Below are 22084 nucleotides of genomic sequence, written 5' to 3'. Positions count from 1 at the left end.
AACAAATGTTACCTGATACCAGAAGCAAAACAAGTGGTTTGCTCAGTTTTCATTTTTTTTTTTTTTTTTATTAAATTGATGATTTCATAGATTAATTCGAATCGACGTTTGACGGTAGTCGTTGAATATTATTCATCAGCCGTTTTTGTATCGTATGGAACTTGTGATACAGACTATATTGCCGCACAATAGCGTAATAAAATTATCATCTTGGCTACAAATATGTTGACTTGTATTATTTTGTCTCGTTTTCATTCTCGCTTACAAGTATACAACAATCGACAACTAATAATCAATATTTCTATGTTGCTAATCCTTTTAACGAGTTTGCTAGTTTCTGCGTTTTGTAGTCAGTTCTCAATTGTATAAAAGTTGACAGAATCGATCGATCTAGTATGGCCTGCAAAAGAAAGTACATATTAATTCAAGAAAGCTATCACTTTTGGTATACCAGTATTCAAATATAACGTTAATCAAGCTCTGTTATGATCCTTACAAGTTGATCTCCAGAACACACTTGCTTGAGGTTCTCCGGCTTCACAAGCAGTAAATTACACAATGCGTGCAACGTATCAAAGAGCGTCGTAACTAGAGGTACACCGAGTTCCTTGACGCACTTTCTGTACTCATTCATGTCACAGATAGCGCACATGGCTCCAGCTGAATTGAACTGGAACTGTTGCAAGTGCTCATAGATTACCCTGTGGAACCGTACTCCCAGCTCCGTGAGCACGTTCTCAAGGCTCTTGCCGTCGAGCCGGTCCCTGATGTGCTTTATCATACTCGAGACATACTGGCAAACCGTGAGACAAGCCGGTGTATTGAGAGTGTCTACCATTTCGGTCTCGGGCTTGAAGTCCGTCTTGCGCTGCTCCGTCTGCAAGTAGATCTTGACCCAGCCGACTATCGCATTGATACTGCGGTCAAGGCCTGTGTCGATCTTTGACTCAATTTGTTCCAAGGCGAATTTTTTCTTGGCCATGCAGTCGCCATGCTTGGGCGTCGATCTGGAAAAGAAAAAGTATTTATACTCGACTCGGGTGACGAGCGATTTTATATAGAAAAAAAATTTTGCTCAATTGGAATCTCACATAATTAAAGGTAGTAAATCACCGCTAAACTGCTCTTCCAGCAACTTAATGATAACATTGCACTGTCTGACCACAGTGAAGAAGTGAATCTCGGGTTGCGTTCTGCTCTCGGGTATCGGTACGCACTGGAGTCCCAACTCCAAAGCATAATCAACGTGTTCGTTAATAAGGTACTGTAACACCGTCTCGAGTATTTGCGTGGCATTCGCGGGCAGCTCACAAGTTTGTGACAGCAGTGAGCACCTCTGCAAGCCAGTTTTACTTCTTTGAAGAAGAGCAATTGCGAGCTCTTCGGAGAGAAAAGTTTCGCCGCCGTAGTCTTCGATATTGGCGATGTTGATGTTGGTGCGCGTACTCAGCACTGCTTGCAGATCGCGTTTCAGCTCTTGAAATCCACCACTCGCTAGCTGTTTCTTCTGGTGGTTCTTGGATTCGTAGTACTGAATGAGAAGAGTTGCAGACTTTTCTCTTAGAGCTTTTATTTCGACTCTGGAATCATGGTTTTGTCATATCAGCCAATCATTTCAAGTACATAATATACATTACAACTTGGCCTGGAAATAATGTTTTCAAACTTACGTTATGTAGGCATCCAAATGTTTTTGAAAAATATTCCTGGTAAGTTTTGGTAGGTATGTATCATCGGTACCCATATCAAACCTTTTCAGGTCACCAGAGAGCTTGACAGTTTTCATATACAAATCATATAAATTCTTGAGATACTTTTCTGTATCAGTCCTATCCGCCAATTTAGCAACAGCATATTTCTGAATCCTCAAGTGATAGATATTTAGAACAAACTTGGCCATTACTTTTTCTGGATTGGAAAAAACCTGCTGTATGAGTTTGTGATTTTTCGTGCACATGGGCAAAACTTCTTGGAAAACATCTTTTCCTCCAAAAGAGCTCATTTGACTTTGCTCTATGAAGGCATTTATACACTGTGAGTAGCCTTTGAATTGTGACAATACAGAGGCAAGTTTTTTCATACGTGGAGCATCCTCTGCACTCTGTGCTCTTACAAATTCTTCAATGAGGTTTCGCTCAATCTCATCGTATTTTGCAGCAATTTTCTTTTTGGCATTATCAAACTTTTCCAATGGAAGCTCTTGGGCAATCACGTGCAGCTTTTGAATAACATCTGCTGCTTCATCCAACTGAAATACATAAGTAATCCATCAATGAATAATGAGACAACCAAGAAGTCTGTTGAGTTGATTTTAATTGTTGTTAGCTTATATAGAAATCCTTACAGATGCTTTATCCGTGAAAATGGGATCAGTCAGTGGACCAGGTGTCAAAAATTCAGAAAAGTGTCTCATAAGTTTTTGTGCTTCCACAGCTCTAGACCTAGGAGTATTAACACTTTCTAACTGGTCTCCCAAATGAAGAACCTTAGTAGCAACAAAATTGATTCTCTCATCCAATTGATGAAACGTATCTATGGATTTTCTATTTCTTTCCTGAAGATCTAGTATCTCTACTGCATGCTTAGCCTCCTCCTCCTTGAGGAGTGTCTCCAACTTGTCACATTTTTTTTGTTGCCTCTCCTCCAGCACTTTCAGGTCTTTGATCGCTTGCAGAAAAGTTTCGTGCACCAGAACTGGGTCAAAAACTCCTGTGATTCCATCTTTGATAGTATCATTAACCGTTCTCCAAGCCAGTCTCTCAACAAACTCTTCTGGATCAAAGGGTTCCTGTTTTTGAAACTCACAACAATTATTAATTGCACACAAGGATAATCCGATTATGCTGCTCTGAAACGAAAATCACCAACCTGTTCGAGTTCCTTCATATATTGTTGCATCATTTTGACGGCCTTTTCTCGGATCAATTTAACGACATAACTCACTCATCCTCACTTGGTCCCTCAGGCGCAATTATACCTACACCGATGAATAAAAATAATAATAATAAACACACAAGTATAGGTTAGGATGAAATTACGTCAAGTGCATCGCGAATCGCTATATAAGTAGGTGGTTTTTAGCTGTCGCGTACTTATACCTGCTCAAAATTGGTCACTATATAAAAGTAGAAGATGCGAGAAGTACACAGCTTATAGATATAGGTTTATTCTATATACATATATTTATAAACATCACCGACCGACCGCTCTGCGGTTGCGCACATCAGCTACTTACCATATGATGGTGATGTGTACTTATATATATATATTCTCTGCTCATGCAGGACTACTTATACCCGCAATTATTATTATTATATATATAAGTATATTTACTTGCGAACATCCAAACCGAGCCGAGTCGAGGCGCCCTGCAATAACCAGAGCTCATGGACGAAAGTGAGTGATTGCATGTAGTATGCGTGAAATGAAAAAAAAAAGATACAACCAAGATATTGCAGCTACTTATAGTACTTAAGTACTTGAAACCATCGTGTTTATGTACTCTCGGAATTGTGTGGCGGCGGTGGCAGTCTGTTAGGAAACTATAGCCGATTCCCAAGAAATTTTATGTATAAATAAATAGATATATACTTGTGTGTGCGCACACTAATTGTAGCAATAAGAAAAAATTTCACAGAATGCCACACAAGTTTATACTTTTTAAGACAAATAAATAAAACTTGATTGGTAGTTGCGGGCAAGATTATGACAATGGACAGCTCCAATGAGGAGAAAGATTATCTGGAGGTAGGTGCAAGAATTGAGCTGCATTCGGTTTTGCGCTTGCAGCAGATCAGCCTATCATGATTTTAATGGTTTGTTTATGTTTTTTTGAGAAGCTGCCTTTCGGCCCTCCACCGATACTACCAGATATCAGAACAGAGCTAAAAGAGTACATTGTGAATCCGGAAAAACTTGCGATTCATCAGGTTGACAAGGTGCAACAGTACTGGGAGAGGAAACCAAAAATATTGTCACTTTTAGAGGCCAATTTAACTCCCCTTGGAACCACTCTTAAATATGAAAGAGATCCCATCACTGGTCATATCGGGGAAATCCAGGAGGTGTTGATGCAAAACATTGGAGAGACTGTACGAAACTCTATGTCAATGGCTAGAGCACCTGGACCCATTTCCGAGGGTGTAAAAGGTATGCTCTATTTTCAGAAAAAACAGCTCAACTATAATTATTTATTGCTTTCTATATCAATTCATTTTTGCTACATGAGAAAAACTTGGCAGGTAATGCTAGTAATTTTTTGTTCTGGCCTGGTGGATTTGACGAGCCACAAAAGACATCTAAAAGAGAAACGATCCAAGTGGATTTTGAAAATAATTTAAAAACACTGGCAAAAGGTTTCAGTGCAGGTATTGAGTTTATGCCTGATAATTGCACCCCCAAAAATGCACAAGATTCGAGTTGCCACTCAGTCATAGAATCATCGCACAAGAAACAAGTCAATGTTAATCTTGAGTCAGTTGTTGATAAAGAAGGACACTCTCTGGCTTTCTGGTTTACTGGGGAAAAAAATGAGGAGAAGAAGAATGAAGAAAATAAGGATGGCAATGTAGGGAAGGTTGATGTGCAAACAACTAATATGGATGAGTTTATTGAGCCATTTAAAGAGAGTAAAGTACCGGTTTTCAAAATATCGGAGGCTCCAAAATATAACATGAAGACCAAATGGGCCGAACAGATAGACATCATGATTCCTGTTAATGATTTTGACAAGAAAATACCAGATCCAGCCATGACATTCCCTTATGAACTTGATACCTTCCAGAAGCAAGCTATTCTCAAGCTAGAAGAACAGTGTGATGTTTTCGTTGCAGCTCATACTTCTGCTGGAAAAACCACAATTGCCGAATATGCAATAGCTATGAGTCAAAAACACATGACAAGGTTTTACACTATTTTTTTTGACACATTAATATTAACAAGCTTCGTTGTCTTGGTCTTTTGTGAATAATTATTTAATTTATTTTCCAGAACTATTTACACATCCCCAATAAAAGCACTTTCTAATCAAAAGTTTAGGGAGTTTAAAGAAAAATTTGAGAATGTTGGTCTCATCACAGGAGATTTGCAAATTGAGCCAACAGCAACGTGCCTTATCATGACCACAGAGATTCTCCAGTCAATGTTATACTGTGCTGCTGAAGTTATAAGAGATGTAGAATATGTTATATTTGATGAAGTACATTACATCAACAATGAAGACGCAAGTATCCGCTAGTGTTGTAAATCAAATTTATACAAAACAAGCTTGTCAAATTTATAATATTTGTTCTAGCGAGGTCATGTATGGGAGCAAGTTATTATTCTTCTGCCTCCAACTGTAAATATAGTAATGTTATCAGCTACAGTTCCAAATCCACTTGAGTTTGCCCACTGGGTTGGTCAAATAAAGAGAAGAAAAATGTATGTAATCAGTACAGTAAAAAGACCTGTACCCTTGCAGCATTACCTCTATACTGGATGTGATAAAAAAAGTAAAGATCAACTATTCCTCCTGGTTGATAAAGATGGCAAATTCATAAGAAGCAGGTAAATGTTAACTCGTGATTTTAGAATGTGAAACGATTATGAACTGGATCAAATAACTTCATTATTCTGATGTCTATCCAGTATAAAAGAAGCTATAGCTATCAAGAAAGAGCAATCAGCAAACCAAAAAAAAAGCCAGCAAACGAAATACCAACATCAGCGGGAGCAAGCCAAACAAAAACCATCTTTAACTATGAGCCCTTCAGTATTGAAAAATTTAAGTGCTGCCGAAACTTTGGATTCGGTTGCTGCAGCAAAAGAAGAGGAAGATAAGTTGGAAGATCAAGTGAGGCAGCAAATGATTACAGCGAAAGATAAAAGGATGTGGGTAGCCTTTTTGGACCATCTCCAAAGCACGGTGAGTACACGATTCTTTTCTATGCATTTATCAAAAAAATTAATCTACCTAATAATCCGCAGTTTTGAATTTTATAAACCGTTTTATCGTAGGATAAATTGCCAGTCGTTATTTTTATCTTGTCGAGAAACAGGTGTGACAAAACCGCTAATGCTTTCTCAGAAAGTTTGCTCAACCATGCAGAGCAAAGGTATGTGGGAGAATTCTTCGACAAGTCCATCAGACATTTGAAGGGTACAGATTCGCAATTACCGCAGGTCCGCAAAATGCAGAGATTATTGAAATTGGGAATTGGAGTTCATCACAGTGGCATTTTGCCTATTTTGAAAGAAATAGTTGAGATGCTTTTCCAGAAGGGCATAGTCAAGGTGAGTAAAGAAATTGCGATATTTGTGCGTGTGTCTACATACATTATGTATATATGTATGTACAATATACGTGAATAATGTTCAAGGTATTATTTGCAACGGAAACCTTTGCCATGGGCGTAAACATGCCTGCCAAGACCGTCGTCTTCGATTCATGGGAAAAGTACGACGGCAACTCCTCCAGGAATCTTCTGCCCACCGAGTATATTCAAATGGCTGGTCGCGCTGGGCGCCGGGGTCACGATGAAACGGGTACTGTGATAATTCTCTGCAAGAAGAAGGTACCAGAAGAAAAAGATCTCAGAGACATGGTTCTCGGCGCTCCGCAGAACTTGGAATCAAAATTCAAAGTTACCTACTCGATGATATTACACTTGAAACGTCTCAGCGAAACGATTTCAGTTGGAGACATGATGCGTAGATCGTTCAAGGAGGTAAAGACTTGGTCCAGTCAAAAGAAGAATAAAAACGAGCTGGAGAAGATATTGCAGGAAATCGAACAAGCTCCCCCTCTGGCAGAGCATCAAAAAGAAATGGAGCAGTTCTATGACTTGGCCAAGACCTATGTGACTTTGTGGAAAGAATTACGACCATCTATGCTGGAAGGGAAGAAAGCTGTCAAATCTTTGGTAGAAGGAAGAGTTCTTTGTATATCTTATCGTAACCACTATAACAAATTGGGTATCTTGTTGGGTTTCCGGAAAAAATCGCCGCCAGAGATTCTTTACCAAGTATTCATCCTGACAAGTTACCAAGAAGAAGAAGAGGCAAAATCCAGTGACAAGACGGAGACGTATCATGACCTTATTGGTCTAACTTGTAAAAAATTATATCATCCAAGTGAAAATCCTACCCACGATATCTTAATTGTACCAGGATGGTCAATCATGGAAGTGACAAACTGTATAATCAATGTCAATTGCAAAATGATTTTAGCTGATTGGGATAAGAGACAGATACCCAGATTCAAGTAAGTTTGTTAATTAAAATTCTATATATATATATACATATATATTATTGCATATATTCATTGAAATAATCAGTGTCGTTTATCTCGCAGAGACGCAGCACCCGGACCCTCTTGTGTAGCAGCAATGAATGAACTCTCTACGCTTTCATTAGCAGTACAAGATGATCTATCCGTGATACAACCGTTTTTAGAACTCAAAATCCAGTGCATGGAAATAAAAGATCTACATTTGCAGAATAAGGAGGCATTGTTGCATCACATTTATCAAATGCTGAAACCAATTCAAGATAAACTAGAAGGTACGACCAACTTGGATCAAGAATTTTATCAAGTCTTTAAATACAAGGAACTGGAGCAGAAAAAGCACGAGTTGCTCAAAAGACTTGGTGATGAATATTTGGGAAACTATCCCGAGTATGAAAGCCGACTTGCAGTTCTGAAAGAACTGGATTATATCGATCGTGAGGATAGAGGTAAATTTTTTGCTTTCGCTGTAAAAATAGCTTGTGCTCACTAAAGATCCAGGTATTTCTCAATGCTCTATGAATTTGTAGTTACGTTAAAAGGTCGAGTAGCTCTTGAAATGGGAACTTGCGAGATCTTTTTGACCGAGTTGGTGTTGGACAACGTTCTCACGAACTGGCAACCTGAAGAAATTGCTGCAATGCTGTCTTCTCTGGTTTTCCAACATAAAAGTAATGATGAGGAAAAAGATGATGATATCCCTAAGTTGAATGAGGTTTGTAATAGCTTGGCATTTAAAAAAAATAAACTTTAAATTAGTATTATAGAAAAAAATATTATTTTTATGCTTCCAGTTGAAAAAAGAAATGACACAAGTTTACGAAAAATTGGCCAAAATCGAAATGAAACACTATTTAGATCCAATAGCACAACCAAGTTTCCAGTTGATTCGTGTAGTATACGAATGGGCTCGTCAAATGTCATTTGCCAACATAATGAAACTTACCGACATTCAAGAAGGAATAATCGTAAGATGCATTCAACAACTAAACGAAACGCTACAGGACGTTAGAAATGCGGCTATTATCATTGGACATCCAGCTCTGAAAGAGAAAATGGAAGAAGCTTCCACGAAAATCAAGAGAGATATCGTTTTTACAGCTTCGCTGTATACACAAGATTGAGTTACTTTTTTGTACACAATATCTGAAAATGGCAAGGAAAATAAAAAAAAAAATAAACATGTTTTCAATAATATATATAAACTTGTATTAAACCAAATTACTTAAACGTTTGAATTTATAAACCAGTTCTTTATTCCCAGCCTTTATTAAGGGCTTTTAAAGAGCGCGTTGGTCGGTATTGTTGATGTTTCCTTGACCCTTGTTGAGTTCAGATATGCAAATCCATTGGCCCTCCGTGTTCTCACGCCACAAGGACACTTGGTTATCACCGCCACTGACCGCGAGAATTCCGCCAGTTAGAGACCAGCTGACGTTCCACACGACATCGTCGAAGACGTTGAGAATGTTTGGCGTCCAGCTGGCGTAATCCGTCGAGGTCCAGACTATTACTCGGCGATCTTGGGAACAGGAGGCGAGCGCTGCTCTTGGTGGTCCGACTGCCGGAGCCCACGCGACATCACGTACCTGTAAATAAATTTTAAAACAAGTTTAGATAAACATCTTTTTGTGAATACGCGATATGAAACTTGCCCAGTCGCTGTGAGCCTCCAATTTAGTTTCCTCAATCCATTTGTCACCCTCCTCCTTCCAAATCTTGACAATATTGTCACAACCAGCAGAGGCCAATCTCTTGACTGGTGCTTTCTGCTGCTGTGAAGCATTGTCCAAGATGGGCTCTATCACAGGACACCAGGATACGGCGTTGCAACCAATGGTGTGTGCATTTGGGATCTTTTGTGTTTCCCAGTTATCTCCATTGTTGATTAGAATAGAAATGGAACCATCAGAACTACCGCAAGCAAGGATGAGTCCAATTTCATGTGGTGCCCAAGCAATAGAATTGACCGAGGAATCGTGAACCGTGTGCTCGTAAATTTTTGTCCACTCGCTGAGTTCTTTCCATATGATGACTTTTCTGCAATGAATCATGAATAATAATACTATATTGAGAATCTATTTAATGGAAAATTGACTGAATGTCTGCTAGCGGAATTGTGAAATGGATAATACGTATGATTTACTATACCAGCTTGTCAGGAAACATTTATATCATATACATAACGCATGAATGATCACAAGAGAGCATGTAAATTATGAACTTGCAGCAAGATGCGAGTATTTACCTGTCGTAACTGCAAGACGCAAGTAGATTACCATACTTGGGATGGGCCCAAGCGATTTGCCAGACAGGCCCTTGATGACCCTTCAACTCGGCGACCAAACTTGGCGATCCATTTTTTAAATCAAAGATTTTTACTGAATGATCACTGGAACACGTAGCTAACCTCAGTCCATAATAATCCATTTCCGCGTCGTGGATCATGTCCTCGTGGCCGGTGTCCACCGTATTTAGCACAGAAACCATCGTGTCGATTGTTTATTTTTCGATCAAGGTAGCGATCAAGCCTTCTATATTACCGCAGTTACTTGTACAAATCTTGACGATAATAAATACCGCCAGTAATCGGCTTACATACGCACATTGAGGTTATAATCACTATCTTGATTCTCGGCGCTGCTTGCCGCAAATGCTCAAATGTCATCAATGATGCTGTTACAAATATAAGTAGTTATACGTTATTGGCGCACTCGCATTGGCTGCTGCTGGAGGTCTGGTGTAGCGTCGGGCCAGTCGCGACTCGCGGCCCGCGGCAACTGCCACACATCAAGTGATCGCACATCTGCCACATTGTATGTACAATATATATACGTGTACTTTTGGGCAGGTTTACAAGTGTGTGCAGCCATCTTGAAGCGCGAATATTAAAAAAAGAAATACATATAAAAATTATATCAAAAAATTAAATGAAATTTTCAACATGGATTTGTTGTACATACTGGACTGCTGCCTGGTTACTCATCAATTCAATTTCCGACTTTCCCTATAGCGATACAGTTTATTCATTCAATCTCTGCATCAGTTACTATCTAGACTTTTTGAGTTTATTATGTGTGTATTTAAGTATGCATATTTTTTAGCCTATCTAAGCTGTGGTGAACGTGTTTAATCTATGTATATTTTGTGTACTATGCCATTCGGCTGTATAGCACACACACACACACACATATCTATATCTCAAACGCAGGGTTGTCCAGCAGCGGTGAAAGTACGCGGCTGAAATTCCACGCCGAAGGCGCTCTGAAAATTCCAGAGTACTTATAGATGAGGCGCTATTCGTAGCAATCCGATCGGAGAGCAGGATAAACGATCGGTATGCGCTTTATTTTAAAATTCATGCGCTTGTTTTACTTATTTATTATGCGTAGTAGAGGTTTGAATAACATATGTATTGTTGATTAAACTTTCATTGCAAAAAACTCAATCTTTCACTGCAATCTCAAAAAACGAAATTAAAGAACAAAATACAGGCTCCTTTGCTTAAAAATATAATATGATACGTATATTGTTTATAGAGACGCGCGTGCGCGCGCCGCTCTTATACCTACGTAAATACATATATAAATATACTGCGTATAGGTATGTATGCAGGCATCGCGACCGCGGTCATCATGAGTATATTAGTAGGGTAGCGCAATGCACGTCTCTCAATAGTCAATAGTCGCAGTCAGACTGCAGAGCTGTAGAGAGTATAGAGTTTCGGCTGAGGCGCGAAACCGGTCTTTCTCTCCTTCTTTCTTTTATACATATATCTATATGTGCTTGTAAGTAGCATCAGCATCGGCCACGAAATCGAGCCTCTCACTCTCGGCACTTGCTCGCGCACCGGGACCATCGAGCAGAGCAGCGATGGGCAGCTTCCGCGCACAGGTTAGGCCATATGCTCAATACCTATATGTTTCCACTTATGCTCATATTCTATATATTTGTAATAACGCTAGCGTTTGACGCAGCTCCGGTTGTGATTGTTTGGTTTCGAGAGCGAGATAACAGCTGACAAGCGCACGTGCGCAAATGTCTCTTTTTACGCATGTATAGGACGGTGTATGCATACTTGTACAAAAATTAAATGCGCGCGTAACCTTGACATTCATTCAATCGCTTCGCATGGGTGTCGAATCTCGGTCGAAACTGTATCTTATGGAGTACTATAGCTAAATAGCTAATGGCTATAATGTAGAAATTTTCCTTCTACGACACCATCGCGCCCAGTTTCGTCATTAGTATGCTACTCGCCCGTTGCAGTTTACGCGTAGTTTCTAGTTATTTTAGATCGAAAACAAAAAATATCCTATACATGATTATAGCGTATATTTGATAACGCTTTTCTCTTTAGGTCTCCAATACCTCGTCAGAGGCAGATGGAATAGAGTTATTTAATCCTAATTTACTGGAAAGAGTGGCTAACCAGTTGAGAGGTGATGGACTCATCTTCAGGCCTCTCAACAGCAGAGACTTTGACAAGGGTTTGAAAGCAATTTCAATCACTCTTTATTCGCTTGTTATTACTTCATTTATTATTTTTCTTCTTCTTCTCAGGGTTCTTACAGCTTTTGGGACAGTTAACCGACGTGGGAAATATTACCAAGGATCAATTCTTAAGTGAGTTTACATGGCCCATTTATAGAATAATGACGCGCTGTATCCGGTTTTATCCCTAAAAACTCAAGGTCGTTAATACTTTTGCAGATCGCTTTCATGGAATGAAAAGTTCTGGTGGCTACTACGTTATTGTGGTGGAAGATTTGAACTGCGGAAAAGTCATAGGCAGCGCTACGCTCGTCGTCGAGCAAAAGTTCATTCATAGCTGCGGACTGGTTTGTACACATACTTAAATATTCGAATTTTCCAAAGACATATAGAGTACAATATTGAAATCTCGCGTAATCAAAATGAAGAATGCGTATCAATCGTACAACAAAAATGTACGAAATCAATCTTTACACTATTTTTTAACGCACATCTTACATATATATATATATATATATATATATATATATATATATATATGTGTGTGTGTATATATATTCGATGTATCACAGCGTGGACACTTGGAGGACGTGGTGGTGAACAGCGAGTACAGGGGCAAGCAGCTCGGCAAGCTTGTCGTAATGGCTGTGAAAAATCTGGCGAAGAGCCTGCAGTGCTACAAAATCACGCTAGAGTGCAAGGATCGCCTGATCCCTTTCTACGAGAACTTGGGCTTTAAGCGCGAACCGGGCAACGCCAATTCCATGCACGCGCGATTCCCACACGACAATCCTGCGGAGCAGTCGCGATTGTGACAATGATTCCAAATCGGCTGTTGATTATTGAAAGTTCATATTATTTTAATAAAATTTATTTTTCACGCATCGTAGTCACGCGAAAAGAAGCTCACTTTCTTCCTGATTCACTTAATACTTAATTGAAAAGAAAACAGTAAGCCGAGTGATGCGTGGTATGAGTCGACTAATAGCGGAGAAAAATGTCGAGGTACATACAGTCGCGCTGAGGATTATGTGAGTTGTGTAATGATAAGCGACCAATAGATTTATAAGTTCAGGATGAATGTATATTTTCTGTCATAAAATTTAAAGCCTCGTAAAAAGACTTAATAAAAGTCTAATCCTTTGTCCTCGGCAATGAAGATATGGATAAGATATGGTCAACATTTTTATTAACACGTCACAAGTGCCCCCCTCCCCCCTCCTCCCTCAAGCCCGGCCACCTCTCCTCGCGTCATTTTTACACAACAGAGTAACGTATAATCGTGAAATGCGATTTGTCGCTTATAACAGCGATTGCAGTTTGATCGAGGTAATTAGATTTTCTTAGCTGGAGCACTGTTCACCAATTTCGCCGCTCTTTTAGCCTCCATTTGCCTTTGCCTCGCTAATCTGCGCTCGTCCCTCTTCTTCCGTGCCTCTTCCAGTTTGTTGTTAGTACTGCTTGGACCTTGGAAAGCAAATGAATTTTAATATTTATTTCAATCGCACGATTTCACATTAATAACCTGACTAAAATGAAGATCGTACTCGAGTCATTGTGTGGAAAATCTTCCAACGGTTGGAATTCACCATCCTCCCAACCAGACTCTGAAGGTTCACTCTTGTCCGCTTGTCCCTCGGCCGCTTCCTCTTCCTATAATAGTCACATGCAAGACATTGAAAAAGCAAAATCCACACTCGACTAGCTCGAGTACGCTCGAATAAGCCCATCGAATAAGCCCATCGAATAAGCCCATCAGATATAATCGGACAAAATCATCTCACCGGTTTTTCCTCCAAACTTGTCCACTGTTCGCTGCTGTGATGGTGCGTCTTGGGCGAGTGACCGGCGGCGGCGGCGGCGGCGGCGGTGCCCGTAAGACCAGCAGCCGAAGTCGCACCAGCGGTAGCTGGCTGTTGCTCCATATCGCCCCAATCGCCGGTATCCCAACAATCCCAGTCGCAGTCCGAGTTGGTATTAGCCGTGTTCTGGGTGTCGTGCTCATGATCGTGGTCCAGCGAGGTCATACTTGTCGCGCTGCTCGTCGTCGCCGTTGTACTCGTGCTACTCTGCGAACTACTAGCATGTTCTGAAAAAAAGCCTGCAAGGTTAATGGGCCGTTCTTTTGTAGCGCTCGTTCTCGTGATTTGGTTAGTCTGTTGGAATAATAATAATGAATTATTGAATCCACTTTTATGCGCGATGAAAATAAATAAATGAATGAATGAATTTCTTTTTCCTTTCTCGTAAATGAAAATGAAAATTTTTGCAACCATAAAAGCTAGTACGTAAAGATAAAAATACCCAAGGAAGCCGGCTTATTGAACAAAATTCTCGAAGTTCCGTGTGGAGCGGATGACTTGGGTGTATCCGACTGGCTACGATAAAATTTAGCTGTAACGGCAGTGACAGCCCAACCTGCCCAAGTCGCGGCCGCGTTGCTAAGACTAGGAGTAGCCGTATTTACATCGGCCTCTGCAAGAAGACAAAACATTTACCACATATTAAATCTATTATAAATGTGCGACCAACAAATCTGGGTTATGTGCTGAATTTTATTACCCATGGATTCGCGAAGACCAGGATCCTCTGAGACCCTCTCAAGCTTTGACAAAAATCCTCGTATTGTGCGAAAGGCATTATCCCGGACACCCTTATCAGGATCCGTAGTTAAAGGACACAGCGCGGGCAAGATCTTGTTGGCAACTTCCTGTAAGAAAAAGTACTGTTGCGTCGCCGCGAGAGCCAGGACACTGGCGCTTCGTGCGGGCGGGAATGGATCGCGCGTGCCTCGAATAAACGCGCCGATCAAGACTTTTTGCCTAATTTGAGGATGCAAGTGCTGAGCTATTTTTCCCAGGCACACCGTTGTGTTGGTGCGAATGCCGCCTTGCTCGTCTTTGGATTGAAGCTTGGCAAAGTACCTCAGAACCTCGACATTCAAATTGTTGTAATCTAATTTCGGTGCCAAATGCACTATTGACTTGATAGTTTGTTCTCTCACAGCAGGATTCGTATCTAAAAAACCTCGAGCAACCTGTATAGAATATGTAAAAATCGTGTTTAATAATAATAATAATAATAATAATAATAATACTAATAATAATCATGAGAAACAATCGTCATTGATATGAGTCGGCGTAAATAGTTGCATTACCTGCGGAAATATTGCTTCATTGACAGTGACCGGCTGCAAATGATTAACAAATCTGTCAAGCTGCTGGAGCAGCCTAAGTCTTGTAGCCCTATCATTAGATGCGAAGAGCTTGACGACACAAGGCACGACGCGCTTCTGATATTCAGCATCGGGCAAAGCCTTTCCTAGCTGTAGCAGGGGCGGTAGGACAGCACTGCCCGCGTCTCCGTATTCGTAGGCAGCGATCAACTGAGGCAGTATCTTGTAGCGACCTACACCTTCGGGAAAACCATCAAGCTGGGCCGTCAGCTGCGAGAAGAAGCGACTCTTCTCATTCTTCTCTTTCACCTGTATCTCTTCGAGGAAAAGTAGCGCATCCACCAGGTCATTTTTAAAGAATCCGCCGTTGCTGCGGCATCGCACTATCATGTCCGCCGGATTCGGGCGCATCTCCGGTTTGCTGCTGATTATTTCTTGGTACACCATTACTAGGGGCTTGGGAATCTGCAAGACCCCAAGATAGTTTTACAAAGTGCGTGCCTAGTACAAGTAGAAAGTCGGAATTTACTTGAATTTACTCACTTGGTCCATGGCATCGAGATTTCCAGCTGCGGTAAGGGGTCCATTGAAAGCTTCCCATATGAGGCAACCCAGACCCCACATATCGACGGAACTAGAACAAGCAAAATTTGTTTAATTGCCATAAAAAAAAAAAAAAGGGAGAAGACGTATCCAAACTTGGCCAGAGAGATAAATAAACAACCATTTTGTTACTGGTTTGGAGTTTTCTTTGGCGTCGGGTGGCCGGTAAACTTGTAGAGCTTGAGATAACGAAATATAAGGTGCATCAACAGCTGTCATGTATTCCACACTGCCTAGCTTCCACTCTCCGCTCTCTTCGTTAACAAAAACTGACCACAGGTGAACATTATTGTGCCGCAAATTACCGTCATTGTTTAAAAAGCTTAACGCCCTCTACAAATCCAAGATGAAACATTAACATTACAAGTTGCAAGTTTGAGCTGCCAACACAAATATACTTACAGTTATTTGAAATATACCCCATGATAAGTAAAGTTCACGCTTGCTACCTTCTCCAATATCAGCAACTCTAGAAAGACGATTATGAAGAGGCTCCACCCTTTCCGTAGCCAAATATATTGTTTTATCCGTCTGCAGTAAATCACATTAAACTTGGAATCAAATTAAATCAAGAGAATGAGAGCAAAAGCTGTCTATTATAATATTTTACGTGAAAAGTGTAACCTACCTCTAAACTATCTAAATATGCAAGTATACTTGGATGTCGTAGTGTTTTCAGTCTTTTTACTGCAGCTCGTGCGATTTCCAGCTGATACTCGGCACCAGGCTTTACTTGGAAGACAAAGACAGACACTTCTTCAGCTAGGGCTGTCCCAGTTGTTGTTGTGGCTGCTGCTGCTCCCTACATATATAAATTAATCAACTTGATAAAAGTATTCATTAAAAAGACATCGTTTTCCGAAAAAGAAAAGGTTATGCTGCACAACACCACAAGAAAGCACTGGTTTAGACATGGGCAAAGTCCTACTGACACCTCCTACTACCTTTCGCTTGGCTTTGTGCAGGCTCCAGATGCTCTTGTTGTCGAGTCCGCGGTCAATGGGCTCGCCGATCTCGTAGGGAAAATCCTTGGTAGGATCACGACTGAAGAAGGACCACATCATTCATTTAGGAATAGCTGCAATGGTGATCAACAATAACGTCCATAATCACGGAAAAGCGAGTTTAGCAGCATCACGCCCGCGCGCGGATGTCCGGAGCTGCGATGGACCTGAGGACACAACGCACAAAGCACGCAAGCACGCACGTCGCACATAAACTAAAAGAAATATGTGCACTGTGCACACACTCGCACAGCCACAGCGACAGCACGACAGCACTGCACCGAGGCACCGAGCACACGTCAACTCTCAAACTCTGTGATCAATTACTTAGTCCCACTGTCCTACAGACAGATGGCTTTTGCTTTGATGCTGCGAGTTCTACATATAGGTATACCTATTGAATAGAGTGCAGTGCGTTGCTCTCTTTTTACGCCGATTCGATGCCCCCGCTGCGCAGTGCAGCCTGTGCAGCCAGCTGATGCAGCCACTCCACGCATAGTTATTAATAATAGTACTTACTATATTATAATATAGTGAAGTAAGTGCAGTATAGCTATATATACATCGACAACATAATCTTACTGCGGTGCGCATGTGTGTCACGGTGTCATTTGATGAGTATATAGAGAAAGGTTTTTCCGCGACAATTTCCGTCTAAAATGCTTGCTCGTATCCGCGATTTGTTGATTTCATTATAATTCCTATATTAACAACACAATTAAAATATTCATACGTATATGCCTAATACAAAACAACACACAGCAAGCTCTCGGTTTGATGAGCTATTACAAGTATAGCTAAGTATATAAGTACGCGTGTGTGTGTTCAGTTATACGTATGCATTTTTCTCTCGACAACATTTTTCTACGGATAAAAGATGAAATTTAGACAACCATTTTTTGCAGCGAAATTATACCAAGAGTATTGCAGAACGAGTTGTATTCTTGTCGTGTTGGACGCTCGTATACTTATGTGTGTGCCTGCAGTCATCAAAAATGACTGAAATTGACTGGCCTTGGCAATACAGTTTTCCTCCGTTTTTCACGTGAGTAATCGCGTCTGATGTGGTGTATGGAATATTATGCATAAATACTTAAGTACTGTTTTCTCTATTCCTTGTTGTTTATGGTTTCTTTTTATCTGACTCATTGAATTTTAGGTTATATCAGTGCTACAGTGTATATGATCATTTTATTACAAAATTTTGCAAAAAGTAATATGCAACAATTGACTTGTTCTTATCTATTCAGTATTTTGCTGATAAATTGATAATCAACAAGTAGTCCAGTCTACATATAATTGTCTTCTAATCAAGTTGACAAATTGTTTCTAGTACCTATTTATTTAGTTGAGCAAGTAAAAGTATAATTTTATGCAAGGTTGGCTATTCTATTTGGCAGACTTCAACCACACGCGGAAACTCGTGCAAAACAGATTGCAGCGTGGAAAAGTTTAGTTTTGGATTATTTTCGGACGACCAAACAAGCCATTCTTGATATCCGAGAGATACATAGCACTCCATTGTTCAACAATGTCTCCATTGACAGTATCCTTTCAAACGATGAGTTTAGTTAATAATAATATTCATAACAATCACATATTCCTTATCTGGATGTAATTAGGAAAACTACCATCAGAGGTAGTATCCGTAATAGTAGAAGAATTAGCAAAATCGGGCAATGCTACTCCATTAGATAAGGCTAAATTACGCTGGGTCGTTTCTTGGCATACGCTGGATGAATGGGCTGAGATAATATATTCATGGGCTCAAACAAATGGATTCGCCGGATCTGTATGTACATTCTATGAACTGACTCAGGGAGAAAATACAGTGGATCAAGGTAAAACACAGGAAGTAAAAGTTGACTATGCACACATACACACACGCAATAGATTTATTTGACTAATGCCTGTTTGTACAGAATTTCATGGCTTGGACAATGAATTGCTAGTGAGAGCTTTGAAGACATTGGAAGCTGCTAAAAGGGCAGAGTTGATAATTTTTGATGATAACGAGGGCGTCAAGTTCTTTTAATTTTAATTTGTAAATTGCTTGATTTAATTTACATTATGCCTATATATAGTTGTATAATTAATCTCTGTATACATATAGAGCTGATGCCAAGACATGCACATACGTATACATCATGTGAAAATGTTGACAATATAAAGAAACGTTAAGAATATAAACTGGATTACGGTTGATTCAATACACTTATACGTACAGCGTAAAATTATATCGTATATAGTAAAGTTGTCAGCCTTGGCACTTGATGATGATTACACAGCACACCCAGGACAGCTCGAGCGGGCGTGTACGCGTTTAGAACAATAAAATATAGTAGATTCGAATCTCGAAAAATACTTGGAGTCTAAAGGCGCGCCGAGGCGTTCACTTCACTGGTATTGTAATTATAATTATAATTATAATAACAATTATAATGAAATTAAAAGTATGACATTAAGAAGGTATTAATGGTATAAGAATGATGATAGAAGAAAAAAAAATCTAATCGTCCATCTTGCTCAGGTGCGCGAGCTCAGTGGCCTCTTGCAAGCCCTCGGCAACGTCGGCCGAATCCAGTTCGCCTTTGCTCATCTTGGCGATGATTATGGCTGCGAGGGCGTCGCACATTACGTTGACTGTCGTTCGGAATCGATCCCTGTCAAGGAGAAAGCGCGTCAGCAGAGTATAGCGTACGCGCACAAGTATCAGACCCAAGTGTATAATATGCTGCTACTCACAGGAGCCAGTCAACGGCAATGATAAGCGTGACATCCTTCTCGGGCAGACCCACAGTATTGAGCACCATGACCATTGTAACGAGGCCAGCCTGGGGTATGCCGGCCGCACCGATACTGGCCGCCGTGGCGGTGATGCTGACGCCGATGATCTTGCTGATGGTCATATCGACACCTCTCACCTGGGCGATAAAGAGCGCTGCGACCGCTTCGTAGAGAGCAGTTCCGTCCATGTTGATGGTCGCCCCGATGGGCACGACGAAGCGCGATATCCTCGAGTCCACACCCATCTGGTCCATGCACTGGAGCGTGATCGGTAGCGTTGCGGAACTGGTTGGCGGGCAGGGTCAAAAGTGATTTCAATGCTAGTAGATAGTCGAAAGACTGCGTGCGTGGCCGTACCTGGAAGCCGTTCCGAAAGCAGTGACCATGACCTGGCTCATCTTGCCGATGGCTCGGAAGGGTAACTCGCGCGTGCAGAGGAAGAAGATGAGGGAGAGCGTACCGAAGCCGTGTAAAATGAGGCCGAGAAGCACCGTGAGGAAGTACATACCCAGCGAGGTGACGATACTGCTAAAGTCCTTCACGTCCAGGATCTGGGCGGCGACGAGGAACGTGACGCCGAGTGGCGACAACCTGTTGCAGCATCTCGGTATACTTAGTAAGTATACAAGTAGATGGTCGGATGGACGCGCGCTAACTGTACAATAACGTCGCGTACGTACCAAATGACCCAGTTGGTGATGATCATCATGGCCTCGGAGAGCGCGTTGAAAAAGTCCAGCAGAGGCTTGCTCTGTTCTCCCATCTTGCCGATGGCGATGCCGAGAATGACGCCGAAGATGACGAGACCGAGGGTGTTGGTACCGTCGGCATAGACGTGAGCTATCTTGTAGCCGTACTTGGCCTCTGCATCGGGGGCGATAACACGAAAGCAGTTGAGTGCGATCAAGAGCAAATGCCGCAACCGGCCGAAGCGCGCGCGTTCGGTACTTACTCTCGACGCTACTGCTCGCGTTCAGAGCAGCGGCAGCAGCGGTTTCGGTGGCGTTATTCGCCTCCGGCGGGATCAACAGCGTTTGGTACTGCGTGCGCGACAAAGGCAGACGGCAGTATTTTGAATTCTTATTCATCAATGCGCTTCATTCGACCCCCCCCCCCCCCCCCCTCCACCACACGATGGCTATAATATTTCGCAAATACTGACCTGCGCTGTGCATGCTTGGACGAGGTTCTCGGGGAAAAGGTTCCTGTAATCATGAATCGCGATGCAGCTTCGTCAAATAATCAAGTTGAGGCTGCGCCTCAGTGCGTACCTGATCAAATCCAGCAGCGTGTCCTCGGTGGTGAGGATGCGCTTGAGTAGTTGGCTCTCGTCAGTCTTGTAGTCGGACTCTTTGCCGTACGTCCCGGGCCGGATGCCTTCCACGAGAGCAATGCCGAGGATCACGGCGCAGAGCGTCGTCGTGGCGTAGTAGTAAATCGATCGCATGCCGATCTTGCCTGCGCAGCGGGGAGTGAGATTTGCGAGATACTCGAGGTTGCCGGGCGTCGCGGCCGACTTACCGGACAAGCCGAGATCGAGGCTGCCGATTGCGCTGACGATACTCGAGATGACGAGCGGCAGGATGAGCGACTTGAGCATTCGGAGGAAGAGCTCGCCGGGAAACTGTATGTACATGATCTCGCGCTTGGTCCAGCCGCCGCCCTCCTTGCCGGGCGGGCCGTCCCTCATGTTCCGGAGGATGAAGCCGAGGATCACGCCCGTGAAGACTCCGGCCACTGTCATCGTCATCAGCAGGTTCTCCGACATGCAGCTCTTCCATCTCTTCGCCCGCGACATTTTTCCACGCCGAAGACTGCGAGACGAGACATGCGCGTTATATTTATGTACATTGCCGGCAAAAGTCTCTCTCGCGCCTCCTTTGTATTTTCTCCGGCTTTCTGTCGCCTCCTTTTGCTGCAGCCCCTTATGGCCTCTCGCCTACTACTATGCGATGCCGATACTCGAGCGTATAGAAAAATCGGCCCAAAAAGCACGTCGCGGCTGCAGCTTTGCGCGGGTGAAAGGAAATGATGAAAATCGCCTTACAAGCGAGCGTGTCTCGTCGGCAGTTGATGTGTGCACATAGGTACACTGAGGCTTGTGTAGCTGGAAACATAAACAAAGCTAGCCGCGCTCGCGTCTGCGTACACGCTTGTATCTGTTTATCTATCTATTACACACGGCGCACCTAACACGCAGAGAATATTTATGCGTATGGGCTGTGTGGGACATGTTACGTGATAGGATAGAGAGAACTATAACACTTGTGTTCTATGGGACACTCACCTGCGGAGGCAGAATAGAAGTAGGCACTGCAGCTGCGGGGAGCGCGAAATCGGCACGGCGCGTGTTCGCACTTATTATACTCTGCTGCTGGTGCTCGATTCGCGAGCGTTGGCCTCTGCGCGCACGACCGGCGCTGCGGCCCGTCGTCGTTCTCTCTCCCTCTCTCTCTCACTCTTCCAATCTTTCGCGTGTATGTAAGTATACTTATAACAGCGCGCGCGCGCGCGCAGGGGATAGGCGGGGACGCGGCTGCTCGCGGGAAATACCCAGGGCCCTTCCCTGCGCGCGCTTTTTCCTTTTTCGCATTCTTCTCTCTCTCTCTCTCTCTCTCTCTCTCTCTCTCTCTCTCTCTTCTGCGCTGTGCTGCGATCAACAGTGCGCCCGGGGGAAATTATAGAGCGGCGTGCTCAGCTGGTCATCAAAATGTTTGGACTGGACCTTCTCGGAATCAGCAGTCCAAGCTTTAT

General features: G+C 42.2%; 6 protein-coding genes across 15 annotated transcripts; 2 read left to right on the top strand and 4 right to left on the bottom strand.

Moving 5' to 3' along the window:
* Nucleotides 1–44: 44 nt before the first annotated feature.
* LOC100114987 (exocyst complex component 5) lies at nucleotides 45–3444 on the bottom strand. Of its 5 annotated transcripts, none has more exons than XM_008209502.4 (7): nucleotides 3334–3444; nucleotides 2869–2977; nucleotides 2345–2788; nucleotides 1671–2248; nucleotides 1092–1580; nucleotides 497–1007; nucleotides 45–400 (listed from the first exon to the last, which is right to left on the bottom strand). In XM_008209502.4, exons 2-7 carry the CDS (start codon nucleotides 2899–2901, stop codon nucleotides 302–304), a joined length of 2154 nt encoding a protein of 717 aa, XP_008207724.1. In that variant the 5' UTR covers nucleotides 2902–2977; nucleotides 3334–3444; the 3' UTR covers nucleotides 45–301. The 5 variants fall into 5 exon arrangements, with proteins under 5 accessions (XP_008207724.1, XP_032453487.1, XP_008207723.1 ...); XM_032597596.1 differs by having other exon boundaries at nucleotides 3236–3334; XM_008209501.4 differs by lacking the exon at nucleotides 3334–3444 and adding an exon at nucleotides 3099–3248.
* On the top strand, nucleotides 3229–8466 carry LOC100115022 (helicase SKI2W). Its single transcript, XM_031924766.2, has 11 exons — nucleotides 3229–3747; nucleotides 3840–4149; nucleotides 4242–4902; nucleotides 4990–5221; nucleotides 5294–5547; nucleotides 5629–5905; nucleotides 5998–6273; nucleotides 6360–7243; nucleotides 7334–7716; nucleotides 7798–7982; nucleotides 8062–8466. The coding sequence occupies exons 1-11, from the start codon at nucleotides 3706–3708 to the stop codon at nucleotides 8389–8391; spliced, it is 3834 nt and encodes a 1277-aa protein (XP_031780626.1). The 5' UTR covers nucleotides 3229–3705; the 3' UTR covers nucleotides 8392–8466.
* LOC100115052 (protein SEC13 homolog) lies at nucleotides 8453–10086 on the bottom strand. The gene is made up of 3 exons (XM_001599829.4): nucleotides 9516–10086; nucleotides 8923–9307; nucleotides 8453–8856 (listed from the first exon to the last, which is right to left on the bottom strand). The coding sequence occupies exons 1-3, from the start codon at nucleotides 9755–9757 to the stop codon at nucleotides 8548–8550; spliced, it is 936 nt and encodes a 311-aa protein (XP_001599879.1). The 5' UTR covers nucleotides 9758–10086; the 3' UTR covers nucleotides 8453–8547.
* A 780-nt stretch (nucleotides 10087–10866) lies between these two features.
* LOC100114595 (vacuolar protein-sorting-associated protein 25) lies at nucleotides 10867–18889 on the top strand. Its single transcript, XM_031924791.2, has 8 exons — nucleotides 10867–11161; nucleotides 11628–11757; nucleotides 11831–11893; nucleotides 11981–12108; nucleotides 17449–17588; nucleotides 17944–18089; nucleotides 18166–18384; nucleotides 18466–18889. Exons 1-8 carry the CDS (start codon nucleotides 11141–11143, stop codon nucleotides 18576–18578), a joined length of 960 nt encoding a protein of 319 aa, XP_031780651.1. The 5' UTR covers nucleotides 10867–11140; the 3' UTR covers nucleotides 18579–18889.
* LOC100115085 (N-terminal kinase-like protein) lies at nucleotides 12820–17070 on the bottom strand. Of its 2 annotated transcripts, none has more exons than XM_008209495.3 (11): nucleotides 16484–17070; nucleotides 16168–16341; nucleotides 15942–16070; nucleotides 15661–15872; nucleotides 15480–15570; nucleotides 14919–15401; nucleotides 14324–14798; nucleotides 14066–14236; nucleotides 13546–13862; nucleotides 13309–13414; nucleotides 12820–13228 (listed from the first exon to the last, which is right to left on the bottom strand). In XM_008209495.3, the coding sequence occupies exons 1-11, from the start codon at nucleotides 16601–16603 to the stop codon at nucleotides 13095–13097; spliced, it is 2412 nt and encodes an 803-aa protein (XP_008207717.1). In that variant the 5' UTR covers nucleotides 16604–17070; the 3' UTR covers nucleotides 12820–13094. The 2 variants fall into 2 exon arrangements, with proteins under 2 accessions (XP_008207717.1, XP_008207719.1); XM_008209497.4 differs by having other exon boundaries at nucleotides 13546–13850; nucleotides 16484–17069.
* LOC100115150 (excitatory amino acid transporter 3) lies at nucleotides 18421–21838 on the bottom strand. 5 transcript variants are annotated; one of them, XM_031924777.2, is made up of 8 exons: nucleotides 21618–21838; nucleotides 20602–21471; nucleotides 20493–20535; nucleotides 20283–20370; nucleotides 20011–20194; nucleotides 19688–19921; nucleotides 19289–19615; nucleotides 18421–19206 (listed from the first exon to the last, which is right to left on the bottom strand). In XM_031924777.2, exons 2-8 carry the CDS (start codon nucleotides 21126–21128, stop codon nucleotides 19053–19055), a joined length of 1557 nt encoding a protein of 518 aa, XP_031780637.1. In that variant the 5' UTR covers nucleotides 21129–21471; nucleotides 21618–21838; the 3' UTR covers nucleotides 18421–19052. The 5 variants fall into 5 exon arrangements, with proteins under 5 accessions (XP_031780637.1, XP_031780636.1, XP_031780640.1 ...); XM_031924776.2 differs by having other exon boundaries at nucleotides 20602–21437; XM_031924780.2 differs by having other exon boundaries at nucleotides 20602–21144.
* Between the last annotated feature and the right edge of the window lie 246 nt (nucleotides 21839–22084).

Source organism: Nasonia vitripennis, chromosome 2, assembly GCF_009193385.2.
Source record: "Nasonia vitripennis strain AsymCx chromosome 2, Nvit_psr_1.1, whole genome shotgun sequence".
NCBI lineage: Eukaryota > Metazoa > Arthropoda > Insecta > Hymenoptera > Pteromalidae > Nasonia > Nasonia vitripennis.
This window is presented reverse-complemented; position numbering and strand designations above follow the sequence as displayed.

Bases quoted from the DNA above. Each gene is read 5' to 3' on its own strand.
- LOC100115052 (XM_001599829.4), bottom strand. From the start codon at position 9,757: ATGGTTTCTGTGCTAAATACGGTGGACACCGGCCACGAGGACATGATC. The intron at 9,308-9,515 runs GTAAATACTCGC...GATTCATTGCAG, and splicing joins GCGTCTTGCAGTTACGACAG to AAAAGTCATCATATGGAAAG. The intron at 8,857-8,922 runs GCAAGTTTCATA...ATTTATTTACAG, and splicing joins TGGAGGCTCACAGCGACTGG to GTACGTGATGTCGCGTGGGC.
- LOC100115022 (XM_031924766.2), top strand. From the start codon at position 3,706: ATGACAATGGACAGCTCCAATGAGGAGAAAGATTATCTGGAG. The intron at 3,748-3,839 runs GTAGGTGCAAGA...TTTTTTGAGAAG, and splicing joins AGGAGAAAGATTATCTGGAG to CTGCCTTTCGGCCCTCCACC. The intron at 7,244-7,333 runs GTAAGTTTGTTA...TTTATCTCGCAG, and splicing joins AGACAGATACCCAGATTCAA to AGACGCAGCACCCGGACCCT.
- LOC100115085 (XM_008209495.3), bottom strand. From the start codon at position 16,603: ATGATGTGGTCCTTCTTCAGTCGTGATCCTACCAAGGATTTTCCCTAC. The intron at 16,071-16,167 runs GTAGGTTACACT...GATTTACTGCAG, and splicing joins CATATTTAGATAGTTTAGAG to ACGGATAAAACAATATATTT. The intron at 14,799-14,918 runs GTAATGCAACTA...TATTCTATACAG, and splicing joins ATGAAGCAATATTTCCGCAG to GTTGCTCGAGGTTTTTTAGA.
- LOC100114987 (XM_008209502.4), bottom strand. From the start codon at position 2,901: ATGATGCAACAATATATGAAGGAACTCGAACAG. The intron at 1,581-1,670 runs GTAAGTTTGAAA...CCATGATTCCAG, and splicing joins CATTTGGATGCCTACATAAC to AGTCGAAATAAAAGCTCTAA. The intron at 1,008-1,091 runs GTGAGATTCCAA...TTTCTTTTCCAG, and splicing joins GATTTACTACCTTTAATTAT to ATCGACGCCCAAGCATGGCG.
- LOC100114595 (XM_031924791.2), top strand. From the start codon at position 11,141: ATGGGCAGCTTCCGCGCACAG. The intron at 11,162-11,627 runs GTTAGGCCATAT...TTTTCTCTTTAG, and splicing joins TGGGCAGCTTCCGCGCACAG to GTCTCCAATACCTCGTCAGA. The intron at 11,758-11,830 runs GTTTGAAAGCAA...TCTTCTTCTCAG, and splicing joins CAGCAGAGACTTTGACAAGG to GGTTCTTACAGCTTTTGGGA.
- LOC100115150 (XM_031924777.2), bottom strand. From the start codon at position 21,128: ATGTCGCGGGCGAAGAGATGGAAGAGCTGCATGTCGGAGAACCTGCTG. The intron at 20,536-20,601 runs GTACGCACTGAG...TCATGATTACAG, and splicing joins ACGCTGCTGGATTTGATCAG to GAACCTTTTCCCCGAGAACC. The intron at 20,195-20,282 runs GTAAGTACCGAA...CCCCCGATGCAG, and splicing joins CGCGAGCAGTAGCGTCGAGA to AGGCCAAGTACGGCTACAAG.